Here is a 23,939-nt window from a genome sequence, read left to right as displayed (position 1 = left end):
GATGCGTGGGAGGAAAGAAAACGTGACCAAGAAGGTTAGGATTGAGGAAGGGCAGTTTCCGGGAGAGATCCAAGCGGGTCACATGTGCCTAGAAAAAACGAGAAGGAACGTGCGAGTCGCTACTTATACCCGTACTCAGTCAGTATATACATTTTTGAGCATATAATTTTTTAAAAATTTAGAATTAAAAAAAAAATTTTACATTTTAAATTTTTTTCCTAAATCTGATATCTACATCTACATCTACAATGTATATTCTACATCTAACATGTAGATTGTACAATGTACATGTTCCATTTAGATTCTACATCTCCTACGCTAGGGGTTGCTCGCGCACTGAACCCGGCAGAGTGTGCGAGCGAGAAGGAAAATGAGTTGCGTTGTCGTTGGAAGCCTGCCCCCTGCAGGGGAAGCAACTGAAAATTAATTTCTTCATTCTGGCTATAATTATGATCCGATCTGATTCGGCAGTCTGGTAGATATGGTCATTCTCTACGATACTGCGTTTTTAGTTTTATCGTATCTTGAAAACTGTGCCTGCCACAGATTTTCGTCCTTTGTGTGGGCGGAAGGGGGCGGGGCGAAATTTTGAAATACACTTGTAGCAGTGTGATATCACATGAGTCTGGAAACCAAATTTGGTTGCCCTAGCTCTTATAGTCTCTGAGATCTAGGCGCTCAACAAGACGGACAGACAGACAGACGGACAGACAGACGACAGACAGACAGACAGACAGACAGACAGACAGACAGACAGACAGACGTGGCTATATCGACTCGGCTATTGATGCTGATGAAGAATATATATACTTTATGGGGTCGGAAACGTTTCCTTCTCTGCGTTACACACATCCACTTTTACCACAAATCTAATAAACCCCTTAACTCTTTTTTGAGTACGGGTATAAAAAGAAAAGAAAATAAATTAGAAACAAATCCAAGAAGACAGTTACGGTGGCAAGAAAATCACTACGGCGACAATACCTTCAGGAGATAACGTCATCAGCGGAACCAAAACACGGTCCCGAAAATTGAAGCAAGTTGACGACGACGGGGCAGGAAGGAGGAGACGGCGGCGGTGGACACGGCAGACCCCAGGCGGAGAGCAGACAACAGTGACAGCGCCGGTACTGGCCAGACCGGAGAGCCACAAGACGAGGACTGCGAGCAGCACGGATCCGCCCACCGACAGACGGCAGCCTGATCCGCACTAGCCCATCTCATCCACACATCACACCTGTCATACACACATCACGCACACCACCACACTCCACCGAACCCGCACGTATACCCCCTAACACAAAAACCCGAATTAACACTTTGCACTCATCAGTCACACGCCTATATATCCCTTTACACAAAACGTGCATTCACGTATCCACCTCTATTTTCCGGAGACACTCTTTACCTGCAAAAGAAAAAAAAAAAAAAGATAGACCTGCAATAGAATAAAGAAAAAAAAATATAATAAAACAGATAATTTTTGTTCGTTTCAAAATGTGAACGAAGGCTATTCCCCCCCAAACGACACACCCCTCCCCGATCGATTCATACATACCAATTTATCTATGCAACTTACTAACAAGAGCTCTTTTTAGTTTAAGATTATTTATTGCATTAATTTTTTCAGCTTGTTTACGTTTTTGTGGATTTCGATAAAAAGGGGGCTGCCAAGTCGGGTGAAATAGGTTTCGTGTGTCTTTTCCTGAATGTTAGTATTTTTTTTTATGTTAGCATAAATTTTTGTTAGTTGAGTCCAGTATTGGTTTAAAATGTTATAGGAGATAAATAGATTTAGATAGAATAATAAAACATGAATTTAAAAGAGAAATGAAAATAATTACGATGGCGTAGAGACCTGAGGGTGGGTGGGACGAGAGAGAGAGAGAGAAGAGAGGAGAACCAGCCTAGAAAAGTTTGGGAGCGCTCACCACATAAAACGGGACGCTCATGGAAGGGAGGGCCTCGCCATGGTCAAGAACATCTACTGACCCCGCTGAAGAGAGTGCCAACGAGGAGGAAACCAGGAAGGTTTGATTTGTGTTTTTTGTTTATGTCTCGGTACATAATTTTTGTTAAATCCGTCCCCTGATTATCGGGTCGAAAACACCCCTGACTTCCCCGTGAGCTAGCTGGGAGCGATAATTCAGGGCGGCAAAGAGGCGGATCGTAACAACTGGCAGGATTTCGTTCCCGTTAATATATTTAACACCTTGCCATCGAGTGTGAGGTGCCCATCGAATTTTACAAAGATTTTGTTTGACTTATCAGTATGCATGTATATATTCAGGTTTTTAATCTGATTGTCCAAGGTTTCCTTTTCTTCTAATATAAGAGACGTTGATTCTTTAACATACGCAACTCTTAAGAGCTTCTCGCGAGCGGTTGTTGCTTTCCCAAACTTCGAGAAGAGCCACGTGGCCAAACTTATATGTTGCTAGATAAACGAAATTTTTGCGAAAAGGAGCAAAAAGGAACCAAAATGGTTAAATGTATGATAACAAAGACACTTTTGTCTTTAATTTTTCGTTCTTACTCTTTTGCTAGTCTGTGCTAAGTCAAACACAATTGTTAGTTCAAATCTATTAAGATACACATATAAAACAGTTCGCAGTTGGACAACAAGACACATTAATGAAAACATATAAATTAATTTACATTAATAAATACCTTCGCAAGGAATTTCCATTTTTAGAATTATGAAATTTATTTTGTGCACAACAAAACAATTGCGCAAAGTTTGCAAATTTTCGCGCCAATTTACCCACACTAAAAAACCTCTCAAACAGCTGACTTTGTTGCTGTGGCAAAACAATTTTGGAAGGCAGTTTTTTGCAAGTGAAGATATCTAGATTCGATTAATATGGGACATTCCTAAAAATTAGTTAAAAATATATATAGGTTTATGCACCAAAATCGGTTTTTTTACCCATAGTGCATAGGTTTTTTGAACACCAAATGCTTAATTCATCAAGGTCAAGTTGTAGGCGAGTATGCAAGTACCAGTCGGGAAGCAAAACGTTTTCTAGCGCCTGCTGCCGAAATGGGTGCGAGGAACGACGGTGCAGTGACCGCTGCTGGAAACAGTGTGGCTTTCCTAAAGCGGAAGGCACCAGCGTTATTTCAACGGATGAAGCAGCTAGAAGTTGTCTTGGAGAACGCTTCCCTATTTGACCACTTCATGCTCGTTGGCAGGCTGAAGCAAATCGAGGAGCTGCACGGCACTTTTAAAACCGTGCACAGTGAACTCGAGAAGCTGGACTGCGACGAGATTGGGAGTGAACTCGCCGATGACTTTGAAGAGATGTTTGTAACGCTCACTGGGATCATTCTCTCAGAGATCACTAAGCGGTCCACTTCCGTAGCTCCGCATCCTGCGTTTGGTCAGGAAATCACACCGGCCCCATTCCAAGTGGATTCGTGCGCGATTTTGGAGCCAATTGGACTGGTCGACAGAATTCAATGCCAATCGAAGCATCTGTTTATTGTTCCGGCTGTTCATGGTGGAGCAGGGGACGATGAATCCTATTCGAAGTTAGATGGCGGCCTCGATTGCATCAACACAGGTGGATTTGCGTCGGATCTGGTTCCTGCTCAGGCTACGACCTCGCTTACATACCTTCAAGCATTGTGGATTCCCTGCAAACGCCCCGTTCCGGCCGATGTTCATCTGAACGAGCCCCCGCTCTCTGCTGGCGGACGTAATTCTGGGCATCGCGCTGGACCTCGAGCTGTGCTGGGCCCAAGACCATCCCCACATTGCCCTATTGGGGGAGAGCAGAAATTGCTAATCCCTCAGCCTTAATTTCAGAGAGCCATGCTAATCTGGACACATCACTTCCAGTGCCTGGTTTGAATGCGCTATTCTTCTTCGCCTCTTCTTCTGTCGCCGAGCCTCACATTACATGGCTCAACTTCAACCGAATGGGTTCCGGACAACACGTTGCTTCCATGCATCGAATCTACAGGTCTCGATGGAAGGAAGAACGGCATCAACAACAAGCTTTGCCTGCTGAACCCTGTATGCTGTTGAAAAGGGATGTTAAAGACCCGTGCTCTTCAACGGGGGGAGTATGTTTGGTTACGCAGCCAAATAATCAGTAGATCATAGTCAGTGGTGCATCAGTAGAGTAAATATCTATTATTGATCAGCGTTTCTACTGCCCACTGCTTAACTTTGTCATCTACATACATATGTACATATTCATGCTCCCGCACGGCAGCAGCCTATTCCGCCGTTCTCTCGCGTCTTCAACTCACACTCTTCTTTCTATCGCCTTTCGCTATCACTCTCTCGATCTGTCGCTCTCTCGCTCGCATTAGGGCACGGGCAATTCGGCCCGCCTGCCCTTTGAATTAGTCTGATCTAGCAACCACTGCACATCGTCTTGGAATCGAGCTATTCAATCCGACACCGTCTTGTACCGACCCCCGCGTCTTCAATCTGACCCCGTCTTGAATCCAGCTAACTCTCCAACCAACTCGTCATCAATCTAACTTGAACCTTTCGCTATCTCTTTGACTCTGTATCGCCTTTATACTGTTTACAACAATAAACCATATTTAATCTAAACAACCATCGTCTCGTTAATAAACATATAGCAATACTACGCTAGTGAAAAAGCTCGCTAGCTCAACACTGTTATTGAATTATGGGGACCAGCTCAGCGCTCAGCTATCAACTGTAGTTATAGTTTAAGATAGTCAAAGGCTTCCTTGATGTATTCCTGCTTCTGACCTGCTGGGAAGTCAACGAACCATCATCAGCATTATCGTCATCTGACCACCTATTAGGGATTTAACTTCCTCATTACGAATGTAAGCAAAGTGCACGTTTTACTTTTTAAATATTCTCAGAAATGTGTAATCCCCCCTCCCACTCATTTATTGTCAGATCTCTATCTCTCTTTCGCTCACTCTCTTTAAATTACATCCTTTTGCTCTCTGCATGTCTTTCTCACAAAACAAAAAGATTTTTCATTCAACTTTAGTCTTTGTCATCATATTACTCTGATTTTTTCTTGGTTTTGCTTTCTTTCTGCTGCACATTGTACATATGTACAATTTACATATTTATGCATATACATACACATATGTTTCTGTTTCGCTTTCAGATTTCGGAATGACAACAGAGATTTCGCATGGAACATTATTCTTCAATTAATTGAATCAGAGCTGAGAGAATAAAACACTCATGATAAATGCAAAAGGCCACACACGCTAATGAGATGACGAAGAAGCGGACGGCGACGATGGGTCAGGGGACGCAAATAAACCCGTAAACAAAGCAAAAGAAATTCAAATTCGAATTCCCGTGCAGGCGGTGCCCTTGCCGTACACCCGATGGGCGGCCCGTGCATCGAACTTCTTCCACAGCGCCGCGGCCTTCCACGAGCGCACCTTCGCCTTCAGCTTGGGGTAGTAGTCGTTGAGGGGCGACGGCCGCAGACCCACCGCCTCGCACATGGCCCGATGGAGGGCCAGGATCTGGCGCATTGTCGTGGCCACGCAGAGCAGATCGAACAGCTCCGCGGCCTCGGCAGCCGCCGCATGTTCGGCCATCAGCAGCTGTTGCTGCTGCTGCTGTTGCACCGTCAGCTGCTGCTGCTGCTGTTGTTGCTGCAACTGCTGCTGCTGCTGCGTCTGGTGGTGCCGCTGATGTTGGCGGCTCATTCTACGGAAGAGAAGCGGAGAGTGGGAAGGGAAAAAGGAACAATTAGTATGAAAAACGAACACAGATCGTAGATCTTAGAGTGTAACTTGCTCTTTATCTGAATACGGGGCATATATCTCACGCATATTTCAAAATAAGTTAAACCAAACCTTCAACCCTATAATTTGACATAAATTTTTGTTTGTTTTAAGAACCGAATATTTCTCTGTGTCTCTCTCAATCTGGTGTATTTTTTGTTGTTTGATTTTTCTGTTAAAATAATTTTGTGACGGTTTTACAGCACACTCTTCTTTCTATCGCCCTTCGCTATCACTCTCTCGACCTGTCGGCTGTGCACAAGCAACAAAAACGGTGCTCGCGTCGTCTGCTTTGCGATCTGCTTGCGGTTCTTGCTGCATTTATTGCAAGCGTTCGCTCTTCTTTGCGGTCATCTTCCCGCTAGAAACGTTTTCTAGCGCCTGCTGCCGAAATGGGTGCGAGGAACGACGGTGCAGTGACCGCTGCTGGAAACAGTGTGGCTTTCCTAAAGCGGAAGGCACCAGCGTTATTTCAACGGATGAAGCAGCTAGAAGTTGTCTTGGAGAACGCTTCCCTATTTGACCACTTCATGCTCGTTGGCAGGCTGAAGCAAATCGAGGAGCTGCACGGCACTTTTAAAACCGTGCACAGTGAACTCGAGAAGCTGGACTGCGACGAGATTGGGAGTGAACTCGCCGATGACTTTGAAGAGATGTTTGTAACGCTCACTGGGATCATTCTCTCAGAGATCACTAAGCGGTCCACTTCCGTAGCTCCGCATCCGTGGTCACACCGCCCCCCATATCGTGTTAGCCAATTGGTGGACAATCAACCAACAAGACTTTTATTGTTCGGCTGTTAGAGGCGGCCCATGCATCAACACAGGTGGATTTGCGTCGGATCTGGTTCCTGCTCAGGCTACGACCTCGCTTACATACCTTCAAGCATTGTGGATTCCCTGCAAACGCCCCGTTCCGGCCGATGTTCATCTGAACGAGCCCCCGCTCTCTGCTGGCGGACGTAATTCTGGGCATCGCGCTGGACCTCGAGCTGTGCTGGGCCCAAGACCATCCCCACATTGCCCTATTGGGGGAGAGCAGAAATTGCTAATCCCTCAGCCTTAATTTCAGAGAGCCATGCTAATCTGGACACATCACTTCCAGTGCCTGGTTTGAATGCGCTATTCTTCTTCGCCTCTTCTTCTGTCGCCGAGCCTCACATTACATGGCTCAACTTCAACCGAATGGGTTCCGGACAACACGTTGCTTCCATGCATCGAATCTACAGGTCTCGATGGAAGGAAGAACGGCATCAACAACAAGCTTTGCCTGCTGAACCCTGTATGCTGTTGAAAAGGGATGTTAAAGACCCGTGCTCTTCAACGGGGGGAGTATGTTTGGTTACGCAGCCAAATAATCAGTAGATCATAGTCAGTGGTGCATCAGTAGAGTAAATATCTATTATTGATCAGCGTTTCTACTGCCCACTGCTTAACTTTGTCATCTACATACATATGTACATATTCATGCTCCCGCACGGCAGCAGCCTATTCCGCCGTTCTCTCGCGTCTTCAACTCACACTCTTCTTTCTATCGCCTTTCGCTATCACTCTCTCGATCTGTCGCTCTCTCGCTCGCATTAGGGCACGGGCAATTCGGCCCGCCTGCCCTTTGAATTAGTCTGATCTAGCAACCACTGCACATCGTCTTGGAATCGAGCTATTCAATCCGACACCGTCTTGTACCGACCCCCGCGTCTTCAATCTGACCCCGTCTTGAATCCAGCTAACTCTCCAACCAACTCGTCATCAATCTAACTTGAACCTTTCGCTATCTCTTTGACTCTGTATCGCCTTTATACTGTTTACAACAATAAACCATATTTAATCTAAACAACCATCGTCTCGTTAATAAACATATAGCAATACTACGCTAGTGAAAAAGCTCGCTAGCTCAACACTGTTATTGAATTATGGGGACCAGCTCAGCGCTCAGCTATCAACTGTAGTTATAGTTTAAGATAGTCAAAGCCTTCCTTGATGTATTCCTGCTTCTGACCTGCTGGGAAGTCAACGAACCATCATCAGCATTATCGTCATCTGACCACTTATTAGGGATTTAACTTCCTCATTACGAATGTAAGCAAAGTGCACGTTTTACTTTTTAAATATTCTCAGAAATGTGTAATCCCCCCTCCCACTCATTTATTGTCAGATCTCTATCTCTCTTTCGCTCACTCTCTTTAAATTACATCCTTTTGCTCTCTGCATGTCTTTCTCACAAAACAAAAAGATTTTTCATTCAACTTTAGTCTTTGTCATCATATTACTCTGATTTTTTCTTGGTTTTGCTTTCTTTCTGCTGCACATTGTACATATGTACAATTTACATATTTATGCATATACATACACATATGTTTCTGTTTCGCTTTCAGATTTCGGAATGACAACAGAGATTTCGCATGGAACATTATTCTTCAATTAATTGAATCAGAGCTGAGAGAATAAAACACTCATGATAAATGCAAAAGGCCACACACGCTAATGAGATGACGAAGAAGCGGACGGCGACGATGGGTCAGGGGACGCAAATAAACCCGTAAACAAAGCAAAAGAAATTCAAATTCGAATTCCCGTGCAGGCGGTGCCCTTGCCGTACACCCGATGGGCGGCCCGTGCATCGAACTTCTTCCACAGCGCCGCGGCCTTCCACGAGCGCACCTTCGCCTTCAGCTTGGGGTAGTAGTCGTTGAGGGGCGACGGCCGCAGACCCACCGCCTCGCACATGGCCCGATGGAGGGCCAGGATCTGGCGCATTGTCGTGGCCACGCAGAGCAGATCGAACAGCTCCGCGGCCTCGGCAGCCGCCGCATGTTCGGCCATCAGCAGCTGTTGCTGCTGCTGCTGTTGCACCGTCAGCTGCTGCTGCTGCTGTTGTTGCTGCAACTGCTGCTGCTGCTGCGTCTGGTGGTGCCGCTGATGTTGGCGGCTCATTCTACGGAAGAGAAGCGGAGAGTGGGAAGGGAAAAAGGAACAATTAGTATGAAAAACGAACACAGATCGTAGATCTTAGAGTGTAACTTGCTCTTTATCTGAATACGGGGCATATATCTCACGCATATTTCAAAATAAGTTAAACCAAACCTTCAACCCTATAATTTGACATAAATTTTTGTTTGTTTTAAGAACCGAATATTTCTCTGTGTCTCTCTCAATCTGGTGTATTTTTTGTTGTTTGATTTTTCTGTTAAAATAATTTTGTGACGGTTTTACAGCACACTCTTCTTTCTATCGCCCTTCGCTATCACTCTCTCGACCTGTCGGCTGTGCACAAGCAACAAAAACGGTGCTCGCGTCGTCTGCTTTGCGATCTGCTTGCGGTTCTTGCTGCATTTATTGCAAGCGTTCGCTCTTCTTTGCGGTCATCTTCCCGCTAGAAACGTTTTCTAGCGCCTGCTGCCGAAATGGGTGCGAGGAACGACGGTGCAGTGACCGCTGCTGGAAACAGTGTGGCTTTCCTAAAGCGGAAGGCACCAGCGTTATTTCAACGGATGAAGCAGCTAGAAGTTGTCTTGGAGAACGCTTCCCTATTTGACCACTTCATGCTCGTTGGCAGGCTGAAGCAAATCGAGGAGCTGCACGGCACTTTTAAAACCGTGCACAGTGAACTCGAGAAGCTGGACTGCGACGAGATTGGGAGTGAACTCGCCGATGACTTTGAAGAGATGTTTGTAACGCTCACTGGGATCATTCTCTCAGAGATCACTAAGCGGTCCACTTCCACAGGACACAGGTGGATTTGCGTCGGATCTGGTTCCTGCTCAGGCTACGACCTCGCTTACATACCTTCAAGCATTGTGGATTCCCTGCAAACGCCCCGTTCCGGCCGATGTTCATCTGAACGAGCCCCCGCTCTCTGCTGGCGGACGTAATTCTGGGCATCGCGCTGGACCTCGAGCTGTGCTGGGCCCAAGACCATCCCCACATTGCCCTATTGGGGGAGAGCAGAAATTGCTAATCCCTCAGCCTAAATTTCAGAGAGCCATGCTAATCTGGACACATCACTTCCAGTGCCTGGTTTGAATGCGCTATTCTTCTTCGCCTCTTCTTCTGTCGCCGAGCCTCACATTACATGGCTCAACTTCAACCGAATGGGTTCCGGACAACACGTTGCTTCCATGCATCGAATCTACAGGTCTCGATGGAAGGAAGAACGGCATCAACAACAAGCTTTGCCTGCTGAACCCTGTATGCTGTTGAAAAGGGATGTTAAAGACCCGTGCTCTTCAACGGGGGGAGTATGTTTGGTTACGCAGCCAAATAATCAGTAGATCATAGTCAGTGGTGCATCAGTAGAGTAAATATCTATTATTGATCAGCGTTTCTACTGCCCACTGCTTAACTTTGTCATCTACATACATATGTACATATTCATGCTCCCGCACGGCAGCAGCCTATTCCGCCGTTCTCTCGCGTCTTCAACTCACACTCTTCTTTCTATCGCCTTTCGCTATCACTCTCTCGATCTGTCGCTCTCTCGCTCGCATTAGGGCACGGGCAATTCGGCCCGCCTGCCCTTTGAATTAGTCTGATCTAGCAACCACTGCACATCGTCTTGGAATCGAGCTATTCAATCCGACACCGTCTTGTACCGACCCCCGCGTCTTCAATCTGACCCCGTCTTGAATCCAGCTAACTCTCCAACCGACTCGTCATCAATCTAACTTGAACCTTTCGCTATCTCTTTGACTCTGTATCGCCTTTATACTGTTTACAACAATAAACCATATTTAATCTAAACAACCATCGTCTCGTTAATAAACATATAGCAATACTACGCTAGTGAAAAAGCTCGCTAGCTCAACACTGTTATTGAATTATGGGGACCAGCTCAGCGCTCAGCTATCAACTGTAGTTATAGTTTAAGATAGTCAAAGCCTTCCTTGATGTATTCCTGCTTCTGACCTGCTGGGAAGTCAACGAACCATCATCAGCATTATCGTCATCTGACCACTTATTAGGGATTTAACTTCCTCATTACGAATGTAAGCAAAGTGCACGTTTTACTTTTTAAATATTCTCAGAAATGTGTAATCCCCCCTCCCACTCATTTATTGTCAGATCTCTATCTCTCTTTCGCTCACTCTCTTTAAATTACATCCTTTTGCTCTCTGCATGTCTTTCTCACAAAACAAAAAGATTTTTCATTCAACTTTAGTCTTTGTCATCATATTACTCTGATTTTTTCTTGGTTTTGCTTTCTTTCTGCTGCACATTGTACATATGTACAATTTACATATTTATGCATATACATACACATATGTTTCTGTTTCGCTTTCAGATTTCGGAATGACAACAGAGATTTCGCATGGAACATTATTCTTCAATTAATTGAATCAGAGCTGAGAGAATAAAACACTCATGATAAATGCAAAAGGCCACACACGCTAATGAGATGACGAAGAAGCGGACGGCGACGATGGGTCAGGGGACGCAAATAAACCCGTAAACAAAGCAAAAGAAATTCAAATTCGAATTCCCGTGCAGGCGGTGCCCTTGCCGTACACCCGATGGGCGGCCCGTGCATCGAACTTCTTCCACAGCGCCGCGGCCTTCCACGAGCGCACCTTCGCCTTCAGCTTGGGGTAGTAGTCGTTGAGGGGCGACGGCCGCAGACCCACCGCCTCGCACATGGCCCGATGGAGGGCCAGGATCTGGCGCATTGTCGTGGCCACGCAGAGCAGATCGAACAGCTCCGCGGCCTCGGCAGCCGCCGCATGTTCGGCCATCAGCAGCTGTTGCTGCTGCTGCTGTTGCACCGTCAGCTGCTGCTGCTGCTGTTGTTGCTGCAACTGCTGCTGCTGCTGCGTCTGGTGGTGCCGCTGATGTTGGCGGCTCATTCTACGGAAGAGAAGCGGAGAGTGGGAAGGGAAAAAGGAACAATTAGTATGAAAAACGAACACAGATCGTAGATCTTAGAGTGTAACTTGCTCTTTATCTGAATACGGGGCATATATCTCACGCATATTTCAAAATAAGTTAAACCAAACCTTCAACCCTATAATTTGACATAAATTTTTGTTTGTTTTAAGAACCGAATATTTCTCTGTGTCTCTCTCAATCTGGTGTATTTTTTGTTGTTTGATTTTTCTGTTAAAATAATTTTGTGACGGTTTTACAGCACACTCTTCTTCTATCTTCTATCGCCCTTCGCTATCACTCTCTCGACCTGTCGGCTGTGCACAAGCAACAAAAACGGTGCTCGCGTCGTCTGCTTTGCGATCTGCTTGCGGTTCTTGCTGCATTTATTGCAAGCGTTCGCTCTTCTTTGCGGTCATCTTCCCGCTAGAAACGTTTTCTAGCGCCTGCTGCCGAAATGGGTGCGAGGAACGACGGTGCAGTGACCGCTGCTGGAAACAGTGTGGCTTTCCTAAAGCGGAAGGCACCAGCGTTATTTCAACGGATGAAGCAGCTAGAAGTTGTCTTGGAGAACGCTTCCCTATTTGACCACTTCATGCTCGTTGGCAGGCTGAAGCAAATCGAGGAGCTGCACGGCACTTTTAAAACCGTGCACAGTGAACTCGAGAAGCTGGACTGCGACGAGATTGGGAGTGAACTCGCCGATGACTTTGAAGAGATGTTTGTAACGCTCACTGGGATCATTCTCTCAGAGATCACTAAGCGGTCCACTTCCGTAGCTCCGCATCCTGCGTTTGGTCAGGAAATCACACCGGCCCCATTCCAAGTGGATTCGTGCGCGATTTTGGAGCCAATTGGACTGGTCGACAGAATTCAATGCCAATCGAAGCATCTGTTTATTGTTCCGGCTGTTAGATGGCGGCCTCGATTGCATCAACACAGGTGGATTTGCGTCGGATCTGGTTCCTGCTCAGGCTACGACCTCGCTTACATACCTTCAAGCATTGTGGATTCCCTGCAAACGCCCCGTTCCGGCCGATGTTCATCTGAACGAGCCCCCGCTCTCTGCTGGCGGACGTAATTCTGGGCATCGCGCTGGACCTCGAGCTGTGCTGGGCCCAAGACCATCCCCACATTGCCCTATTGGGGGAGAGCAGAAATTGCTAATCCCTCAGCCTTAATTTCAGAGAGCCATGCTAATCTGGACACATCACTTCCAGTGCCTGGTTTGAATGCGCTATTCTTCTTCGCCTCTTCTTCTGTCGCCGAGCCTCACATTACATGGCTCAACTTCAACCGAATGGGTTCCGGACAACACGTTGCTTCCATGCATCGAATCTACAGGTCTCGATGGAAGGAAGAACGGCATCAACAACAAGCTTTGCCTGCTGAACCCTGTATGCTGTTGAAAAGGGATGTTAAAGACCCGTGCTCTTCAACGGGGGGAGTATGTTTGGTTACGCAGCCAAATAATCAGTAGATCATAGTCAGTGGTGCATCAGTAGAGTAAATATCTATTATTGATCAGCGTTTCTACTGCCCACTGCTTAACTTTGTCATCTACATACATATGTACATATTCATGCTCCCGCACGGCAGCAGCCTATTCCGCCGTTCTCTCGCGTCTTCAACTCACACTCTTCTTTCTATCGCCTTTCGCTATCACTCTCTCGATCTGTCGCTCTCTCGCTCGCATTAGGGCACGGGCAATTCGGCCCGCCTGCCCTTTGAATTAGTCTGATCTAGCAACCACTGCACATCGTCTTGGAATCGAGCTATTCAATCCGACACCGTCTTGTACCGACCCCCGCGTCTTCAATCTGACCCCGTCTTGAATCCAGCTAACTCTCCAACCGACTCGTCATCAATCTAACTTGAACCTTTCGCTATCTCTTTGACTCTGTATCGCCTTTATACTGTTTACAACAATAAACCATATTTAATCTAAACAACCATCGTCTCGTTAATAAACATATAGCAATACTACGCTAGTGAAAAAGCTCGCTAGCTCAACACTGTTATTGAATTACTTACTGAAATCTGTAAAAATGACGTCAGTCTGCAAGCCACTTTGAAATCCTCGGTTGATTAGAGACGAGAATTATAAAAGGTTAGTAGATGTTGATCGATGTCTAAAAAAACCATGTTGCGTCGGGGATATAATGCTAGAACATGCGTGTTGCAATTGACGAGTAACAAGGTGCTCGAGCAACTTCGGAATGGCAGATAGTTTAGCAATACCACGATAATTTTCGATATTAGATCAGGACCCTTTCTTGTGAAGAGGAATAAGGTAGGATTCATTCCAGATCATGGGGAGGCGAGAATGCTCCAGGGATAAATTAAATAAGAAGGTCAAAGGATGAGATAGGGCTTGAGCGCAGTATTTTAAAATACAGCTCGGAACTTTATCTGGACCCGCAGAGAAACAGATGTCAATTGATGACAACCCTTCGAAGACTGTACTTTTATCATGGAAGGGAAGAAACACATTATTAACATGGAGGAGTCATAAGTATCCGAGGAGTACGTCGATTGAAAGAAGGTGGCAAATAAATTTGCAATTCCTTGATCTGAAGTTTTTGTTTTAGACTGTAACTGAAGGGAAGAAGGGAACGCGTTAGACTTGCGTTTTGAGTTGACGAACGAAAAGAATTTTTTGGATTACTACGGAAATTTTTGCCACATTGGGAAAGATATACGTTATAACATTTCTTATTGACCGTAAGAAATTGAGAGCGATCCGAAGAATATTGAGCAAAGACAGACAAAGAACCAGTTATCTGGTACTTTTTGTAGAGCCGAGATTTTTTATTTTTTAGGTAAGACAGATACTTGGAAAACCACGGAGGCTTAGAGGAAACAAATACGGTGACTTCAGGGACGTAGGTATCGAGGGCATAGTATAATGTTTCGTAAAACAGATTGACAGTAGGCTCTATATGAGATGCGGACTGAAGAAAGGACCAATCAACTTGCGAGAGATGTAGACAAAGATCGATAAAATTAGTTTTGCGAAAACATTTTATACGACTTTTTGAAGGTAAAATGGTGTTAGTAATAGAGACCTCGAAAAATATAGATAAAGTAGGATGATGCGGATCTTCGGGAAAAGATATCGGATTGCCTCTTAAAACCGTTGTACGAGAGGCATCGCTGACAAAGATGAGATCTAACAGTCTATCTCTATTATTTCTGACAGAGTTAATTTGGGCAAGCGAGACGTCAGTTACCCCCTCGACGAAATCATGTTGACTTCCAGGTAGCAACATGTTTGAATCATCCTGTTGCCAAGATAGAGATGGGATGTTGAAGTCCCCCATAACTAGTATCTGATCAGCACAGCCCAAAGCAGAAACTACAGATCGAATTGCAGAAAGGTGGTTCAAATAAACAACGGCATCAGATCTGGGTGGGATATAAGAACAGGTCAAAAAGATACCAGCGAATGAAGGACGATCCATTCTATAAGTGGTGAACTTGTGGACGAGAATTTCGTGATCGGAGACAGAGGAGTTAAGCCAGGTTTCAGTTATGGCGATAGCGTCGAATTCAAAAGAGGCACTGTCCGTATGTATTTTAGACAATTTACCTAAAAGACTGCGTACGTTCTGATATTGGATGGAGAAATGGTTCCTTAGTTTTTTTAAATCTTAGGGAGAGTAACTCGAGGATTCTGGGTAGAGTCTTTAGGTAGAAATTCATGCATAATAGTGTGCTCAGGCCATGCAGCCGGTTCCAAAGCTTTGGATACAAGAGAATCGGAAAGAAGAATTTTGAAAGATGAGATATTACGCTTATGTGTAAAATTAAATTTAGTTATAATAAAGTTGTCCGGCGGCGATTGAAGATAAGAGCTTAGATGTAGTTTGACATCATCCGGTGTGGCTTCGGGAATAAGACGAGAGACAAAGATTGCTTTGCGGGGGACCACCGCGCTGAGTGGAACACCGGAAAAGCGAGCTGGTGGAGCTACTCCTAAAAGTCTCAGGGCGGGAGCTGAGGAGCTAGAAGAGGCTGCCAATCCATCACCATTCAATGTAACAGAGACCGGAAAATCATTTGCAACTGGAATCCATAGCTCTGTGAAAAACATCTGCCATATTGTAAACCCGGCTACATTTTCTGGCATGATATTTTCTGTCAGCCTTGAAAAGTTTGTGTCTTGCTTCTGATGCACTTTCTGCTAAGGAGCCAACAGGAAAAATTGATTTTTCAATGATTATGTATCCATGTACTAAAATTTTGTATACTGTTGGAGACATGGGGTACCAAAAGTAGTTAGCCGTATTAATAGTGAAAGTTTCAAGACAGAATTTTCTTGCTGAAATGCTAGCAGCGTGTAGTAAAAAAGGAGTTGCGTTTTCAGATTCATATGTCAATTTCGGACTACCCCCTTCTGTTGGGGTTCATTTCTATCATAAAGCTCTATTTTCATATTACCGGCTAGCCATATGGCGTGTTTTTGCTTAAATCGCTTTATGTTTCGACAGAATCTTGGCAAATGCTTATTGATGTAATAAAAAAACTTTGCAATTTTATTTGATATTATCTGGTTCATTGTTCTATGAAAGCGATCGCCATTAAATTTTCCGCATATATATAACTCTTAAGGGCTTCTCGCGAGCGGTTTTTGCTTTCTCAAACTTCGAGAAGAGCCCCGTGGCCAAACTCATATTTATTTATTTATTTCAATTAACAATTATCTGCTAATTATAAAATAGGAATACAAAAAAACTAATTATATACATAGTGTACAAGAGAGAAAGGAAAGATACAATTTACACATTTTCCAAACTAAGGTTTTATCATTATAAATGTTAAATATAATTTTTTCAAGGGATAATTTGGGGGATATTAAATGGTACAAGTAATTATAATTATTGCATAAAACCCGGAAAGGTTCATGCTGGGAGTAATTAGATCTACATATGGATAATCGGATGGGGCGGAAAGTACGGGTTGGTCTGGAGGGAACCGAAAAATCGATTCGTCCCAAAAGCGTTTGGGAGTTCACAATCCCGAGAATGAGCTTTATGCATGAATACCACGCCATTGCAAATTCTGCGATGGTGTAAAGAGGGTAGGTTAATTAGTTTTAGCCTAGATAAGTATGGTGGAAGGAGTCTGTTAGAGTCCCAGTTTAGATGTCTAAGGGCGAATATTAAAAATTGTTTTTGAACGGATTCAATAATAATTTGTTGCTCCTTGTATTGTGGACTCCACACCCAAGAACAATACTCCAATATCGGGCGAACCAACGAGACGTACAGTGCTTAAGTTATATACGGATCGTCAAACTCTTTTGACCAACGCTTAATAAACGCTAGAACTCCCTTAGCTTTGTTAAAAGTTGAAGCAATATGGCAATATTAAAACATAGCTTGTGATCGAAAAGGACTCCTAAGTCATTTGATATGGAGATTCGATCCAGAACATGGTGTCCTAGAGAATAGGAGACCAAATGTGGTGCACGGCGGTGAAAAGTCATAAGTTTGCACTTAGAATGGTTCAAGAAAAGTAGGTTATTTGAACACCAAATGCTTAATTCATCAAGGTCAAGTTGTAGGCGAGTATGCAAGTACCAGTCGGAAAAGGAAAAACAAATTTTAACGTAGTCAGCATACATTAAAGTAACTGAGTGCAAAATAACTTGGGGCAGGTCGTTCACAAACAAATTGAAAAGAAGCGGACCTAAATGACTTCCTTGAGGTACTCCAGAGGTTACTTTAACAACATTCGACAAGACATTGTTAAACAAAACACGCTGTGTGCGATTCGACAGGTACGATGATATCCAATTTACAAGATTTGTGGGAAAACCTAATAAAGAGAGTTTATGGATCAGCAAAGTATGATTAACAGAACTTAGATGTAGTTTGACATCATCCGGTGTGGCTTCGGGAATAAGACGAGAGACAAAGATTGCTTTGCGGGGGACCACCGCGCTGAGTGGAACACCGGAAAAGCGAGCTGGTGGAGCTACTCCTAAAAGTCTCAGGGCGGGAGCTGAGGAGCTAGAAGAGGCTGCCAATCCATCACCATTCAATGTAACAGAGACCGGAAAATCATTTGCAACTGGAAGCTGGTTACTGTTAGGGATTCCATCACTGGCAACTGAGTCCGAAGCTAAATTGACAGGGGTATGGATTTTTGAGGCAACTACTATGTTGTTAGGCGTGAGAAAGGCTGGATCCTCCGATGGCGGATGGACATCCATCGGTGAAGGTTGGCCACTAGGAGTAGAAAATGAGTCCATCGGTGGTAGGTGAGAGGCAGGCGTTCCACTAGGTAAGACCAGCAGTAGGTTGTTGTTCGGTATTTTCCTCCTTGGTGACTCGCTCAAGAGTTTGAGGCCCAGAAATTGCGATTCCAACGTAAGGAACTTCTCGTTGAGAGCATTGAATTGCTTCCGAACATTTTGGAAACCATTCCTCGTTTGTCTCATAAAGGTGCGCATTTCCGCCTCAATCTCCCTGCAGGCCAAAACATGACCAAGTAAGAGCCGTGCGTTTCGATATTAAGTCATTAAGACGTCCAATGTGACCACCTCCAGCAAATTCGCATTTCTTCGCACTGCAGATAAGAGCCATTTTCAACAGCTGTTGGGTCACTGTGCACAGCGAGAAAAAAGACGCACTGAGAGGACAAGCTAGATGAGAGACCAGGCAGCAGCAGCAGCAGCAGCAGAAAGAGCACGATGATCAGCAGTTATGTATGTACGTATGTATGTACATATATACAGGGCAGACGGCGCAGCGAAGTGACGAAAGCTAACGGAAAACTCCAATAAAGCAAAGCAGAGGCGCCGAGATATTAGTCCATAAACGAAGAATGCGCGAGATTATGCGCGAGAACGGTGAGTGCCAAAGAGCAATGAGTCAATGCAAAGCAAAGCAACCGATCGAATAGCAATAACAATTGTCTAAACAAAAACAATGCAATGCAACGCTCCACTGTTAGATGTATGTATGTATTTGTATTTATTTCATAAGGTTCAACTATGAGCAGTTAAACTAAAAAAATTATAACATAATATGAAAAGGACAAGAACATGGATTACACTACTCGACAAAATCGAACTTTTTTTTTCCTCAAGGATCCAAACCGACTTTTTCTGATAAATATGGAGATTTAAAATTTTTTAAAGAATTATGGTTTTTTTTCTATGGCAGAACTTTTTTTTTGAAAAATTTTTGAAGTCTGGTATTTTTTTGTAAGCTTTTTTCAGAGGAAGCGCTTGTTTTTTTTGCATAACTTTAGTATCTTACGTCTGGTTGTAAAGGACTTTGCTATTTTGAAAAGATAATTAAAACCGCTAGAAGTTAAGCCTAAACACTTTGTGATTACAGCTTACCGTCTGGGAAATATAAAGCATTGTAATGCAAAAATGATGATTTTTGTGCGGTATTTTTTACGAAATTTTGACATTAAAAACTCAGGAAAAGTCGAAAAAAAATTATATCCTGTGTCCTCATTAAAATCTATGGAGAGACTTTGGAGCTAAAATTCGTTAACCAAACCTAAAATATGGAAAAAATTAACAAAAAATACCCTTTGGAAGATTGGGAACAAAGGAACGCGATCAGGTACCAAATGTACAACCCTTTCTCGTTTGCTTCCCAGACGGTAAGCTGAAATCACAAAGTGTTTGGGCTCAACTTCTAGCTGTTTCAATTATTTTTTCAAAATAGCAAAGTTCTTTACAACCAGACGTAAGATACTAGGGTTATGTGAAAAAAACAATCGCTACCTCTGAAAAATGTTAAAAAAAATACCAGTTTTCAAAAATTCTTTAAAAAAAAGTTCTGCCATAGAAAAAAAAAATATCATCAAACCATTTCTAAGCCCCAAATCTTTAAGAAAAAGTTCGTTTTGTTCCTTGAGGAGAAATCGTGTTGACTAGTGTAATTTATGAATAAGCAGATTATGATTCACTGAATCAAATGCTTTACTAAAGTCAGTATAGACTACGTCAGTTTGCGACTGCTTAGCGAAACCCTCATGCACGAAAGTGGAGAATGAATGTATTTTTGTTCGGCAGCCACAGAAAAATTATAAGTTAATAAATCAATTTAAAACACTGAGTATACACAAGCTTTATAAAATATGAATATGTGTGTAACTCCGATACTTAAGACCAAAATGAATTAATTACAGTTTATAAGTTTCTTTTTTCTTTTTTGATTAGGCGAAAAATGCGAGAGCGATGCAGAAACACGACCGGCTTGCTTGAGGCTGACATCAGCTGTGCTATATAAATGAAATTTTTGCGAAAAGAAGAAACAAGGACACTTTTGTCGCTAATTTCTCGCTCTTACTCTTTTGCTAGTCTGGGCTAAGTGATTAGTTATACTCTACAAAACACAAATACAATTGTTAGTTCAAATCTATAGAGATACACATATAAAACAGTTCACAGTTGGACAACAAGACACATTATTGAAAACATATAAATTAATTTACATTAATAAATACCTTCGCAAGGAATTTCCATTTTCAGAATTATGAAATTTATTTTGTGCACAACAAAACAACTGCGGAAAGTTTGCAAATTTTCGCGCCAATTTACCCACACTAAAAAACCTCCCAAACAGCTGACTTTGTTGCTGTGGCAAAAAAATTTTGGAAGGCAGTTTTTTGCAAGTGAAGATATCTAGATTCGATTAATATGGGACATTCCTAAAAATTAGTTAAAAATATATATATGTAGGTCTATGCACCAAAATCGGTTTTTTTACGCATAGTGCACTGGGAAGAGCCTGCTTCAATTTAACCTGTGTGAGTACTTACGATCTGCCTGATCTGAGCCCTTTTAAGAACACCAAGAAATCCACTTCGTTAAATATATGTAAGAGAAAAAACAACAACATATATACATCGGCCATTTCTGAATGCGAAAAAACCGCAAGACGGAGGCTTGAGCATGTGTATGAGTGTGTATGAGGAAAAGATTGCCTCCAACCTCAAAAAAACTGCGCAACACGTTTCTAGAGGGCCATTACCATCATCCCCACAGCATCTAGAGACGAAAACTGCACCTGCAGGCGCATTTCCATTCCCACCACGACCATGCATAGATTCCGTCGCAAGATGAAGAAGATGGCGGCCCCAGTAACAGCAGCAGCAGAAGGAGTGGAGTGGAGACGGCGATAACATTGCCGGCCCAGCTACTACAACACCAACGGCAACAGCCACAGCCGAAGCTGCAGCGTGACAATCCGTTGACCCCAGCCGCCATTGCCATTTCGGTTGCTGCTCCTCCTCCTCCCTCTCCTACTCTTCATCCATCCACTACGCCTCACACGCACGAATACCAACAGCACAGTCACCACCAATGCGAAAGCGGGAGCGCGGGTCGAGTTGAAGTGAAGAGAGGAACTATCATCATCTTCATCTTCACCCCCACCACCTACACCACCATCTTCGGTGTCATCAGCGTCGCGATGACCACGGCGGAGGAGACGTTCGATCGAACACATCTTTGAACCTTGAACACGTTGGACAGCCAACTCCAACCAAAAATACTGCTCCAACATTAGCAGCGGCGCACAGTGGGGTGAGAGACCACAAAAGTGACGATTAGTTCAAAACACAAATTTTGGAGTTGAGAAATCAAATTAATATGTGGTGAAAGAAGATAAAATTCAGCATTAGGGAGTGAAAAAGTATGGCCCTATGTCTAATAGAAACCTTGTAATGTGACGCCCATGGTGAAATTACTAATAGGTGACGTCGTCAGCTGAGTGGAGGACCAACAGCTTATTCACCACGCTCTCTCAGCTCTCAGAGAGTCAAGCTATCTCTCTCTAGCAGATAGCAAACGTTTTACGTTTTGCACTCTTCGTTTTTATTGTTTCTGCTGACAGCAAAGAAAAGATGTTCGATAATAAATAAAACGAAATAGTTCAAAACAAATAATAACATTTTAATAGGTATGTTATAATAAAATCTTAAGATATTTTTTTTTTACCAATTAGTCTTTGTTTCTGCTTTTGAATTTTAATTCTTCTATTTAAATTTTTAATACGAAATTTTATCCGCATTTTAAGAAAGAATTCTTTGGTTTTTGTATTCAATTCAGTGTTATTGGAACTTTTTATCATTTTTTGCAGCAAAAATCTATTAAGGCAAACATTGTTTCCATTAAATTGAAAGAAGATATTTTCCAGCGCTTTAATTTTTGCCACAAATTCGGCTGATGACTTCTTTAGCCCACCTGCTGAGACCAGATCCACATACGTGAATGAGTAAGTAATCAATTACTACCAAAAATTACCTATTAGGTATTTGCGTAATTTGGTATTTGGTGTTTGAAAATAACTGAGTTGCCAGCTTAACTCTCTGCCTGCCTGCAGCGCGTACGTTAAGATGATCATCAGTTACCTTCCACATAATGCAAAGGTCGATTGTGGAAGCGTGGTTCATAGCTTGCCTCACGGTTTGCTGGGTTAAAACTTTCCCATCAACGACAAGCCCTGAATCAAGGAAGTGATTCCTTATCAACTTCACAAGATGGGGTACGTCTGCAAACACATAAACTTTTGCAGTAGAGTCAGCTGGGTGCTCAAACCATGTTTTCTCTATTTAAAAAATATTTATAAATTAGTCAGGGAAGTCTAAAGTTTTGCTTACTTCATACCAGGCGAGATTCGAAGACTTGTCCAAAATTTGTGGTTCCCGGGACCCATATCGTTAACGATTCCGACGACATGATACCCTACCATGTAGAGCCTTTTTATGAGCATGTTTAATGTGGATATCGTCATTGGCTTATCAAAGTCGAAATATATCGGCTGCTTCCAAGACTTGCGCAATCCTTGTGCCATTACGACATGAGCATAGTTTCGTGGTTTTTGCACTGCTTCCAAAGAGTGATCGTACTCATAATTTGCCTCGACTTTCATCTCGTCAAAATACAAAATACACATTTTGTCCTCCTCGTCAGTGTCCACGGCATTTCCCATCAAGGAAATGACAAAATCCAAAATGCCTGGTTGTACATTCACTGAATGCAACCATCTGTCCAAAGTGGATAAGGATGGAAGTGAAAACCCCTTTTTGAGCAAATGGCGATATGCCCGGGGACCAGCAGCATGAAGACAAATCGCATTTGAAATGTCATCTCGATTCCATAATACCCTTTTTCCGCCGTTCTCAAGTTTTCTAACTTGCGAATTCGTGAATATTGTATAAACGAAATCTTTAAATGTCTGCAGTTTTCCGAGTTGTTCAAGGAGCTTTTCATTTTCCCATTGCAAGTCTGCAACTTTTTTTTTTGCAAACGCAAATTTTCCAATGCAAGCCCAGAATCAAGAACTTCTTGTCTGCAAATTAATCATAATAATATCCACAAAAAAGGAAATCAAAGTTAAACATACTCGGTTTGCGAGCTAAAATCAAAAACTGTGTCGCCACAAGCTGATGCCATATGTTCTGTGAACACTTGCTTAGCTTCTGGTTTCTGTGGTACGGCAGTTGGTGTCAGCCGTCTCCGCTTTGCTCCATTTAAGGTCGTACAGTAAAAAAAGTCGGAATCTTTAAAATGTTTCCCACAAATTTTATTTGTATTAGTAAATGTAACGCCGGTGCTCTTCGACCACACTTCCCTTCTGCTTTCGTCTCTTGGAACTAAAATACTTCCATGCAAAGTTTTGGATCGGCATAGCAAACAATATTTTTCAGACATGTTCATTTCTAAAAATAAAACCCGGGGGGGGGGGGGGGGCGGGGGGGGGGGGGGGGGGGGGGGCGCGGCGGGGGGCCCCCCCCCCCTACCTTTTTTGAGTCGGGTTAAATACACATCCAAAATAAAATAGTACTTGAATGCTAATTTCATTGTCTTCCGCTTACGTCTTCATTCGTAAACAATGAAGAAAAAGAAGAAGAAGACAATGAAAACAATTCGTACGATACACAACCTCTTTCGTCGACGTTTGGCAAACAACTGACAAGCTGGTGGGCCTCGAATTAGGGTTGTCAAAAATATATCAAAATATCGATATATCGATATTTTTTCCAAAAAAAATTATATTTATATCGTGATATTTTTTTGCCAAAATATCAATATATTGATATTTTTTGATATTTTACGTTTGGTCACATTTACTTCGCAAACCAACGGAAACGGTATGAGCTCCGCAAACCAATTTTTCTCCGATCTTATGGAAAATTCGGGTAAATGCAATTTATGCAGCAGAATAATAAAAAAAAACCAGTGGAAATACTACAAATTTGATGTCCCACCTTAAAAACAAACATCATGATGCATATATAAAGTGTATAAAGAAGGTAAGTAAATGGAAGATGGAAGTATGATCTGAACAAGTC

General features: G+C 43.2%; 4 protein-coding genes across 7 annotated transcripts; 1 reads left to right on the top strand and 3 right to left on the bottom strand.

Annotated features, from left to right (window-relative positions):
* Positions 1 to 3,026: 3,026 nt before the first annotated feature.
* On the top strand, positions 3,027 to 10,164 carry LOC121405029. Its single transcript, XM_041595563.1, has 2 exons — positions 3,027 to 3,566; positions 9,484 to 10,164. The coding sequence occupies exons 1-2, from the start codon at positions 3,044 to 3,046 to the stop codon at positions 9,771 to 9,773; spliced, it is 813 nt and encodes a 270-aa protein (XP_041451497.1). The 5' UTR covers positions 3,027 to 3,043; the 3' UTR covers positions 9,774 to 10,164.
* LOC121405032 (F-actin-monooxygenase Mical-like) lies at positions 4,876 to 5,911 on the bottom strand. Of its 2 annotated transcripts, none has more exons than XM_041595574.1 (2): positions 5,824 to 5,911; positions 4,876 to 5,674 (listed from the first exon to the last, which is right to left on the bottom strand). In XM_041595574.1, exon 2 carries the CDS (start codon positions 5,671 to 5,673, stop codon positions 5,299 to 5,301), a length of 375 nt encoding a protein of 124 aa, XP_041451508.1. In that variant the 5' UTR covers position 5,674; positions 5,824 to 5,911; the 3' UTR covers positions 4,876 to 5,298. The 2 variants fall into 2 exon arrangements, with proteins under 2 accessions (XP_041451508.1, XP_041451506.1); XM_041595572.1 differs by having other exon boundaries at positions 5,765 to 5,903.
* LOC121405030 (F-actin-monooxygenase Mical-like) lies at positions 7,887 to 8,922 on the bottom strand. Of its 2 annotated transcripts, none has more exons than XM_041595569.1 (2): positions 8,835 to 8,922; positions 7,887 to 8,685 (listed from the first exon to the last, which is right to left on the bottom strand). In XM_041595569.1, the coding sequence occupies exon 2, from the start codon at positions 8,682 to 8,684 to the stop codon at positions 8,310 to 8,312; it is 375 nt and encodes a 124-aa protein (XP_041451503.1). In that variant the 5' UTR covers position 8,685; positions 8,835 to 8,922; the 3' UTR covers positions 7,887 to 8,309. The 2 variants fall into 2 exon arrangements, with proteins under 2 accessions (XP_041451503.1, XP_041451500.1); XM_041595566.1 differs by having other exon boundaries at positions 8,776 to 8,914.
* Positions 10,165 to 10,792: 628 nt separating the features above from the next.
* On the bottom strand, positions 10,793 to 11,833 carry LOC121405022 (F-actin-monooxygenase Mical-like). 2 transcript variants are annotated; one of them, XM_041595552.1, is made up of 2 exons: positions 11,741 to 11,833; positions 10,793 to 11,591 (listed from the first exon to the last, which is right to left on the bottom strand). In XM_041595552.1, the coding sequence occupies exon 2, from the start codon at positions 11,588 to 11,590 to the stop codon at positions 11,216 to 11,218; it is 375 nt and encodes a 124-aa protein (XP_041451486.1). In that variant the 5' UTR covers position 11,591; positions 11,741 to 11,833; the 3' UTR covers positions 10,793 to 11,215. The 2 variants fall into 2 exon arrangements, with proteins under 2 accessions (XP_041451486.1, XP_041451485.1); XM_041595551.1 differs by having other exon boundaries at positions 11,682 to 11,819.
* Between the last annotated feature and the right edge of the window lie 12,106 nt (positions 11,834 to 23,939).

Source organism: Drosophila obscura, unplaced genomic scaffold (genome assembly GCF_018151105.1).
Source record: "Drosophila obscura isolate BZ-5 IFL unplaced genomic scaffold, ASM1815110v1 contig_13, whole genome shotgun sequence".
Lineage (NCBI taxonomy): Eukaryota > Metazoa > Arthropoda > Insecta > Diptera > Drosophilidae > Drosophila > Drosophila obscura.
The sequence above is the reverse complement of the archived record's forward strand: the minus strand, read 5'-3'. Positions and strand labels throughout refer to the sequence as shown.

Bases quoted from the DNA above. Each gene is read 5' to 3' on its own strand.
- LOC121405029 (XM_041595563.1), top strand. From the start codon at position 3,044: ATGGGTGCGAGGAACGACGGTGCAGTGACCGCTGCTGGAAACAGTGTG. The intron at 3,567-9,483 runs GTGGATTTGCGT...CACAGGACACAG, and splicing joins CCTCGATTGCATCAACACAG to GTGGATTTGCGTCGGATCTG.
- LOC121405032 (XM_041595572.1), bottom strand. From the start codon at position 5,799: ATGCGTGAGATATATGCCCCGTATTCAGATAAAGA. The intron at 5,675-5,764 runs GCAAGTTACACT...TCTCTTCCGTAG, and splicing joins GCCCCGTATTCAGATAAAGA to AATGAGCCGCCAACATCAGC.
- LOC121405030 (XM_041595566.1), bottom strand. From the start codon at position 8,810: ATGCGTGAGATATATGCCCCGTATTCAGATAAAGA. The intron at 8,686-8,775 runs GCAAGTTACACT...TCTCTTCCGTAG, and splicing joins GCCCCGTATTCAGATAAAGA to AATGAGCCGCCAACATCAGC.
- LOC121405022 (XM_041595551.1), bottom strand. From the start codon at position 11,716: ATGCGTGAGATATATGCCCCGTATTCAGATAAAGA. The intron at 11,592-11,681 runs GCAAGTTACACT...TCTCTTCCGTAG, and splicing joins GCCCCGTATTCAGATAAAGA to AATGAGCCGCCAACATCAGC.